At 48.3% G+C, this 9844-nt stretch overlaps 1 protein-coding gene across 1 annotated transcript in view; it reads right to left on the bottom strand.

Annotated features, from left to right (window-relative positions):
- LOC129710984 (small conductance calcium-activated potassium channel protein 2-like) overlaps nt 1-9560 on the bottom strand; it is a 100168-nt gene extending 90608 nt beyond the window's left edge. Inside the window, exon 1 of the mRNA XM_055658319.1 lies at nt 9343-9560. Within this exon, the coding sequence (XP_055514294.1) occupies nt 9343-9558 (216 nt within the window). The 5' untranslated portion in view covers nt 9559-9560. The remainder of the gene's footprint in view (nt 1-9342) is intronic.
- Nucleotides 9561-9844: the final 284 nt, after the last annotated feature.

The following is a 9844-nucleotide window of genomic DNA, read 5'->3' as shown; positions in this document are numbered from 1 at the left end:
CTCACCAAGACCCTGTACAACTGCAGTAGAACCTCCCTACTCAAAGCCATGATCACATTGAATGGCGGTGCTGGCTCGTAGGGCCGAATGGCCTACTCCTGCACCTATTGCCTATCGTCTCATCCTTCTGAACTCCACCGAGTACTGGCCCAGTGTTACATCCCTGTTTTTGTATTCTAGCCCTCTTGAAAGAAATGCTAGCCTAATCACTGGCATACTTTTGACACCAGGAATTGGGTTGCAAGATTCGAAATGAGTTCTGGATCCATTGCAATAGGATAATGGGATGAGGAATGATGTGCAGGATAATGGTATCGGAACAGTTGGATGGATCAATTTTATCAATGGTGTGAGAATTGGAATGTCCATGTTCAGGAGCAGACTTTCCCCAAGAGCATCAGGCTATTAAACACTAATCCAACCTCCAAATACATTCTTGTTTGGGTGTGTGTGTGTGTGTGTAAACGTAGAAACATAGAAAATAGGTGCAGGAGTAGAGGCCATACTGCCCTTCGAGCCTGCACCGCCATTCAATATGATCATGGCTGATCATCCAACTCAGTATCCTGTACCTGCCTTCTCTCCATACCCCCCTGATCCCTTTAGCCACAAGGGCCACATCTAACTCCCTCTTAAATATAGCCAATGAACTGTGGCCTCAACTACCTTCTGTGGCAGAGAATTCCACAGATTCACCACTCTCTGTGTGAAAAAGAAAAATTCTCATCTCGGTCCTAAAAGACTTCCCCCTTATCCTTAAACTGTGACCCCTTGTCCTGGACTTCCCCAACATCGGGAACAATCTTCCTGCATCTAGCCTGTCCAACCCCTTAAGAATTTTGTACGTTTTCTATTAGATCCTATTAGATTTTTTCACACAGAGAGTGGTGAATCTCTGGAACTCTCTGCCACAGAGGGTAGTTGAGGCCAGTTCATTGGCTATATTTAAGAGGGAGTTAGATGTGGCCCTTGTGGCTAAGGGGATCAGAGGGTATGGAGAGAAGGCAGGTACGGGATACTGAGTTGGATGATCAGCCATGATCATATTGAATGGCGGTGCAGGCTCGAAGGGCCGAATGGCCTACTCCTGCACCTAATTTCTATGTTTCTATCCCCCCTCGATCCTCTAAATTCTAGCGAGTACAAGCCGAGTCTATCCAGTCTTTCTTCATATGAAAGTCCTGACATCCCAGGAATCAGTCTGGTGAACCTTCTCTGTACTCCCTCTATGGCAAGAATGTCATACACACACACACACAAAGTTGGAGTAACTCAGCGGGTCAGGCAGCATCTCTGGAGAGAAGGAATGGGTGACATTTCGGGATGAGACTCGTCTTCAGTCTGAAGAAGGGTCTTGACTCCACATGTCACCCATTCCTTCTCTCCAGAGATGCTGCCTGACCCGCTGAGTTACTCCAGCTTTTTATGTCTACCTTTGATTTAAACCAGCATCTGCTGTTGTAATTGTTCCACGGTTCAATGTACTTTATTGTAACCTGTACCCAAGGGCAAATAAATTATTTTGTTTTGAGAAAGGACATTCTTGTTATTGAGGGAGTAGGTTCACCTGGTTAATTCACAATATGTCAGAACTGACATATGATGAAAGAATGGGTCGACTGGGCTTGGATTCACTGGGATTTAGAAGGATGAGAGGATATCTGATGGAAACACATAAAATTATTAAGGGTTCGGACAGACTAGATGCAGGAAACATTTTCCCGATGTTGGGGGACACAGTTTAAGGGGTCAGCCATTAAGGACTGAGACGAGGAAAAACTTTTTCACCCAGAGAGTTGTGAGTCTGTGGAATTCTCTGCCACAGAAGGCAGTGGAGGCCAATTCACCGGATGTTTTCAAGAGAGGGTTAGTTTCAGCTCTTAGGGCTAACGGAATCAAGGGAAATGGGGGGGAAAAGCAGGAACGGTGATACTGATTTTGGATGATCAGCCATGATCATATTGAATGACCTACTCCTGCACCTATTTTCTATGTTTTTATGTTTCCCCAAAAGAGGTACAACATTTGCCACCCTCCAGTCTCCCGGCACCTCTCCTGTATTTAAGGACGACTCGTAAATTTCAACCAGGGCTCCCGCAATTTCCTCTCTAGTTTCCCGCAATGTCCTTGGATATATCTGATCAAGCCCTGGAGATTGGTCTACCTTCAAACACCACAGTACCTTCATTACTTTGACGGTAAAACCCTGACTGCTCTCAAGACACTTCCACTGACTGTCCCAAGTTCCTCTGTCCTGTCTTTCTCAGTAAATGCAGAGGAGAAATACTCCTTGAGGATCTTGCCCATCTCCTATGGCTCCATACAGAGGTGACTGCTTTGATTCCCAAAAGGTACCACTCTCTCCCTTGTTACCCTTCCCCCTTATGTATTTATAAAATCTCTTGGGATTGTCCTTAATGCTACCCGCCAGAGCTATCTACTGGGCTCTTTTTGCCCTTCTCATTTCCTTTTATATATAACCATATAACAATTACAGCACGGAAACAGGCCACCTCGGCCCTACAAGTCCGTGCCGAACACTTATTCTCCCCTAGTCCCATCTACCTGCACTCAGACCATAACCCTCCATTCCTTTCCCATCCATATACCTATCCAATTTATTTTTAAATGATAAAATCAAACCTGCCTCCACCACTTCCACTGGAAGCTCATTCCACACAGCTACCACTCTCTGAGTAAAGATGTTCCCCCTCATGTTACCCCTAAACTTCTGTCCCTTAATTCTCAAGTCATGTCCTCTTGTTTGAATCTTCCCTACTCTCAATGGGAAAAGCTTATCCACGTCAACTCTGTCTATCCCTCTCATCATTTTAAAGACCTCTATCAAGTCCCCCCTTAACCTTCTGCGCTCCAAAGAATAAAGACCTAACTTGTTCAACCTATCTCTGTAACTTAGTTGCAACATTCTAGTTAAATCTCCTCTGTATACTCTCTATTTTGTTGACATCCTTCCTATAATTGGGCGACCAAAATTGTACACCAGAATTGGCCTCACCAATGCCTTGTACAATTTTAACATTACATTCCATTACATTACAGTTTACTCCTTAGTTCCCGAAATTCTTCCAGGGATGAGTAGGAAGGACCTGCAGGTGCTGGTTTACACTGAAGATAGACACAAAATGCTGGCGTAACTCAGTGTGACAGGCAGCATCTCTGGAGAGAAGGGATGGGTGACATGATGAATTGTCTCGACCCGAAACGTCACCCATTCCTTCTCTCCAGAGATGCTGCCTGTCCCGCTGAGTTACTCCAGCATTTTGTGTCTATCTTCCAATAAAGAGTTTGTGGGCTGAAGGATTTGGGAGGAACAGATCCTCCATCATCTTCCCAAGCGACAAACCTTGGTGGCCAACACACCGATGACAGCGGATTGCTGAGTTGACTGGTTATGGGTTTTGGAAAGGTCAACAAAGGCCTTCTATCCATGCAGCTACTTAATCTGTTCATGTACAATCGGCAGGAAAGGTTGCATTTTAATTAAAAAATAAAGTTGGTGCTTGATCAGGGGCAAGAGGGGGGACACATTTGGAGACAGGATAGATCTCTCGCTCCTCTGTATCAATGCCAAATCAATCAGATGAAGGATACATTCCACCTTAATCCCACTGGCATGATCAAACGTCAAGAGTTTGCCACTTTCATTGCCACTTTCATTTCACTGCACATCTCGTATGCGTATGTGACAAATAAACTTGACTTGACTTGACTTGAGGGTCTTAATGTCATGAAACGGAACAATGAAATTCTTACTTGCAGCAGCACAAAGTATATGGAAACATAGAACTCTGTAAAACCCATAATAAACCAAAGAAAGTTTAGTATATATATACACACATATATAGATACACATATACATACACATATATATACACATATACATACATACATATACATATATATACATACGTGTGTGTGTGTGTGTGTGTGTCTGTGTGTGTGTGTGTGTGTGTGTGTGTGTGTGTGTGTGTGTGTGTGTGTGTGTGTGTGTGTGTGTGTGTGTGTGTGTGTGTGTGTGTGTGTTTTTATATATGGACAAATAAATGGATAGCATATTGCAAAGTTAAATATACTGTCCCCAAGTCTATGTCATTCAGAGTCTATTTGGAGGTTGTTGTGTTGTACATGGACACATTGTGATGGCTGTGGGGAAGAAGCTATTCCTGAACCTGGACGTTACAGTTGTCAGGCTCCTGTACCTTCTTCCCGATGGCAGGGTTGGAATGAGAGTGTGGGTCTCTGTTGATGCTGGCTGCCTTTTTGAGGCAGCGACTGCTGCAGATCCCTTCGATGGTGGGGAGGTCAGAGCCGGCAATGGACCGGGCAGTGATTTGATTCTCCATCCGATAACATCCTTACCCAAGAAAAAAAAAAAACTGCTCTTCTCGTGTCCAACGTTTCATTTAACATCAAACCTCAACAGTTTATTGTGGGGGAGAGGCTGTCAGAATTCCACTGCCCACTGTGGGGAAGTATGTCCTGGTGCTTATTTAAGGTTGTGTCTCGCTGTTCTGGGCAAACTCTTCGACAGAAACAACTGTTATCTTTCTCTTCATTCAATCAACTCTATTGATCATCTGAAAACGTTCTACTGGATCGCTCTTTAACATAGAAACATAGAAAATAGGTGCAGGAGTAGGCCATTCGGCCCTTCGAGCCTGCACCGCCATTCAATATGATCATGGCTGATCATCCAACTCAATATTCCATACCTGCCTTCCCTCCATACCCCCTGGTCCAACTTAGCGGGACAGGCAGCATCTCTGGAGAGAAGGAATGGGTGACGTTTCAGGTCGAGACCCGTAAGGGTCTCGACCTGAAACGTCACCCATTCCTTCTCTCCAGAGATGCTGCCTGTCCCACTTTCAGGTCAAGACCAGGCTCGACCCGCTGAGTTGCTCCAGCTTTTTAGAAACATAGACATAGAAAATAGGTGCAGGAGTAGGCCATTCGGCCCTTCGAGCCTGCACCGCCATTCAATATGATCATGGCTGATCATCCAACACAGTATCCTGTACCTGCCTTATCTCCATACCCCCTGATCCCTTTAGCCACAAGGGCCACATCTAACTCCCTCTTAAATATAGTCAATGAATTGTGGCCTCAACTACCTTCTGTGGCAGAGAATTCCACAGATTCACCACACTCTCTGTGTGAAAAAAAATAATTCTCATCTCGGTCCTAAATGACTTCCCCCTTATCCTTAAACTGTGACCCCTTGTTCTGGACTTCCCCAACATCGGGAACAATCTTCCTGCATACGCTTCCTATTTGTGTCTATCAAACTGGATCCATGCCTGAAGACCTGAAGCATCACCTGTACATGCCTTCTCTCCAGAGATGCTGCCTGACCCGCTGAGTTACTCCAGCATTTTGTGTCTATCTTTAGTATTAACCGTCACCTGCAGTTCATTTTTATTCCCATTCTGGTGAATATTTAGGACATCCCTCCAAGGCTAATCTAGGCTTCGTAATGAACAGCAGCTATAATATGAAGCTGTGCAAGAGGTAAGAATAAGGAGTAAGCCATTTAGAACGAACACCTTTTCTCACAGAGAATGGTGAGTGTGGAATTCTCTGCCTCAGAGGGCGGTGGAGGCTGGTTCTCTGGATGCTTTCAAGAGAGAGCAAGATAGGGCTCTTAGAAATAGCAGAGTCAGGGGATATGGGGAGAAGGCAGGAACGGGGTACTGATTGGGGATGATCAGCCATGATCACATTGAATGGCTCGAAGGGCCGAATGGCCTACTCCTGCACCTATTGTCTATTGTCAATTGTCATCTCTGGAGAAAAGGAATGGGTGATGTTTCGGGCCAAGACCCTTCTTCAGACTGAGAGTTCAGGGAGAGGGAAACGAGAGATGAATGAATAAGTTTATTGGCCAAGTATTCACATACAAGGAATTTGCCTTGGTGCTCCGCCCGCAAGTGACAACATGACATACAGTGACGGTTAGGAATGACACATAAAAAAAATTAAACATTAATAACATGTAGAATGATACATAGCGCAAATGAATGAAAGATATGCAAACAGCAAAAAGTGGAGCCCACAATGCTCAATTGTGAAGGGGGTAAAAAGTGATATCACGGTGAAACTCAGCAGGATGACAGCGAAACTAGTCCAATGACTCGGGTGGGGGAGGGACGGCGAGAGAGGGAATGCAAGGGTTACTTGAAGTTAGGGAAACGTCACCTACTCATTTTTCTCCAGAGATGCTGCCTGACCTGATGCTGAGTTAAGTCTCAACAGCATTGTTGGGTCTAAAATATGAAGCTGTGACTCTAGATGGGGTATAAGCCGAGTTCGGTTTGACCAATAGCCACTCTCAAGTACACAACAAAAGCATTGGCAGGCACAACCATAAGACAGAACATGTGGGCTCCATGTGGCAAGGCATAGAGCAGCTTGTGATCCAGTACAAAATGTGTAGGAAGGAACTGCAGATGCTGGTTTAGAAACATAGAAACATAGAAATTAGGTGCAGGAGTAGAGGCCATTCGGCCCTTCGAGCCTGCACCGCCATTCAATATGATCATGGCTGATCATCCAACTCAGTATCCCGTACCTGCCTTCTCTCCATACCCCCTGATCCCCTTAGCCACAAGGGCCACGTCTAACTCCCTCTTAAATATAGCCAATGAACTGTGGCCTCAACTACCTTCTGTGGCAGAGAGTTCCACAGATTCACCACTCTCTTTACACCAAGATAGACAAAAAATGCTGGAGTCACTCAGTGGGACAATAGACAATAGGTGCAGGAGTAGGCCATTCGGCCCTTCGAGCCAGCACCGCCATTCAATGTGATCTTGGCTGATCATCCACAATCAGTACCCCGTTCCTGCCTTCTCCCCATATCCCCTGACTCCGCTATCTTTAAGAGCCCTATCTAGCTCTCTCTTGAAAGCATCCCGCCTCCAGAGGCAGAGAATTCCACAGACAAACTGTCCTTCCCCTTCCCAGTTCTCCCACATTCTATCTCTGTCCCGTCCCCACCTCGACATCAGCCTGAAGAAAGGTCTCGACCCGAAACGTCGACCATTCCTACGCTCCATAGATGCTGCCTCGCTCGCTGAGTTTCTCCAGCATTTTGTGTCTACCTTCTGACGCAGATAGCATCAGGGCGACTGTATGTATGTACAGTATATAAAACAGGCGGTCAGGGACCTGTCCTCGAGTCTATAATGGTGATAAATGTTTCATTATGTATATTGAACCGAGGCCCAACGTGGAACAAATCTACTGTCATTATTGACGCGCTCAGTTGCAGTCCCCCGGGGCACGTTTGAGATTAAAATGTAAATACAGAATGTGATATAATACATATATATATATGAACAAAAGTGAGGTTCAAATCTCGACCATAAACCGAACTCGCCACTGTGTTGGGCAGAGAACGGTCGCTGTAAGCACCCAACATTAACCGTGGCTAACCGTGGCTGTAAGCACCCAACATTAACACGAAATATGATGAAGCTTTTGGCGTGGAGATGAGGATTTTGAGGGCACCGGACACACAGTCTGACGCTTGCTTGGAGCAGTTAGATAGAAGCCCCCCTCCCTCCCTCCCTCTCCTGTTTAAACCCCCCCCCCCCCACCACCCCACACACACACACACACACACCCCACACACACACACACACCCCACACACATCCCACACACACCCCACACACACACACACACACACACACACCCCGCGCTGGGTGACCGCTGTGTGTGTCCAAACCGTACAAGACATCGAAACATAGAAAAATAGGTGCAGGAGTAGAGGCCATTCGGCCCTTCGAGCCTGCACCGCCATTCAATGTGATCATGGCTGATCATCCCCAATCAGTACCCCGTTCCTGCCTCCTCCCCATATCCCCGGATTCCGTTAGCCCCATCTGCCCTACGCTCTCCACCAGCGGGAAATAAATGTCCCCACACAATCTTATACAAGTGGGGAAGGCAAGGAACTGCAGGTGCTGGTTTACACCGAAGATAAACACAAGATGCTGGAGTAACTCAGCGGGACAGGCAGCATCTCTGGAGAGAAGGAATGGGTGGCGTTTCAGGTCGAGACTCCAGATATGTTGCCTGTCCCGCTGAGTTACTCCAGCATTTTGTATCTGTCTTCGGTGCAAACCAGCACCTGCAGTTCCTTCCTGCACACGGGTATAAAGAGCCGTGACACACACACACACACACACAGCAATGCGATTTATCCGCGCCGCCTCTGCCGCTGTACATAGTTGGCGGGCGAGGAGCGGTGTACACGGCCCAGCCTCGCCGCACAGAGCCGGTACCGGGGCCGGGGGGTCCCCACCATCGACCCGCGGGGCTGTGCCAAACAGTCGCAGCTCCCGGGCTAAACATGTACCCAGATGGCCGGTTAGAAAATACAGATCAGAACACTGTGTGTGTGTGTCTTTCTCTCCTGTGTGTGTGTGTGTGTGTGTGTGTGTGTGTGTGTGTGTGTGTGTGTGTGTGTGTGTTTGAGCGTCTGTATGTGTGTGTGTGCGTGTGTGTGTGTGTGTGTGTGTGTGTGTGTGTGTGTGTGTGCCTCTATGTGTGTGTGTGTGTGCCTCTATGTGTGTGTGTGTGTGTCTCTATATGTGTGTCTCTATATGTGTGTGTGTCTCTCTATGTGTGTGTGTGTGTGTGTGTGTGTGTGTGTGTGTGTGTGTGTGTGTGTGTGTGTGTGTGTGTGTCTGTGTCTGTCTGTGTGTGTGTGTGTGTGTGTGAGAGTGTGTGTGTCTCTGTGTGTGTCTCTCTGTGTGCGCGCCTCCCTCTCTCTCTCCATCCACACCGTCTTCTGTGTTTCTACATCTATAGGTTTGTTCCTCCTCTGCCTGTCATCTCCCCCTGGTTCTCTGTCCGTTTGTGTGACCCAGTTCCCCCACCCCTGTGTGTGTCTCTCCCCCCCCCCCCCCCTCTCTCCCCCCCCCCTCACTCGCAGCATGCGTTTTTTTCCTTTCCATTCTATTTGTGACTCTGATCCCTTCTCCCTCTCTCTGACTACCTCTCCCCCCCCCCCCTCCCTGTTTACCCCCTCCATCTCTGAGTATATCTGGCCATCTCCCCCCCTCTCTCTCAGTGTCCCTGACTGTACATCTGTACAATTTTCCCCCTCTCCCTGTCTATGAGAATGTCCGACCGACCATCTCCCTCTGATCATCCTCCTCTCTCCTCTCACGGTCTCTGACAATATATATTTGACTGCCTCTGCCCCTCTCTCTCCCCCCTCCCACTCTCCCCCCCCCCCTCCTCCCCCCCCCTCTCCCCCTCTTTCTCCCCCCCGTCTCCCCCCCCCCCCCCTGCCTGTCTGGACCCCCCCTTACCTGGTAGTCTCCGGGCTGGCTCTGAGTCTGGCTGCCGTACCAGCAGTGTCGGTGCGGTACCTGCTGCTCCCTGTGCTGGCAGTTGCAGTGTTGGTGTTGATGTGGCTGCGGCGGCTGGTGCTGCTGGTGCTGGTGGTGTGGCTGTGTCTGCTGCTGCTGCTGCTGTTGTGAGTGTGAGTGTGAGTGTGAGTGTGGGCGCTGGGCACTGTGCTCCATGCCTCCGCCGGCAGCGCACTGCAGCGCGCCCGGGACCTGCGCCACTCGCACGGCCCAGACTGTCAGTCTCATTGGCCGCCCAGACCAAAACAACCCGCATGACGTTACCCTCGGAAACTAACCCGACCCCCCCAAAAATAAAGTGTGAACCGGGGAGAAATTTGCCAACTTGCCCCGGATCACCCCCACCCCACCCCCCCTGTCCCCACCCCCACCACGGTGTTACCCCCCCCCCAGCCCGGCGAGAGACGGGGAGAGGAGAGGAGAGGGCAGAGGGGATGGGGAG

The sequence above is a fragment of the Leucoraja erinacea genome, chromosome 29, assembly GCF_028641065.1.
Source record: "Leucoraja erinacea ecotype New England chromosome 29, Leri_hhj_1, whole genome shotgun sequence".
Lineage (NCBI taxonomy): Eukaryota > Metazoa > Chordata > Chondrichthyes > Rajiformes > Rajidae > Leucoraja > Leucoraja erinaceus.
The sequence above is the reverse complement of the archived record's forward strand: the minus strand, read 5'-3'. Positions and strand labels throughout refer to the sequence as shown.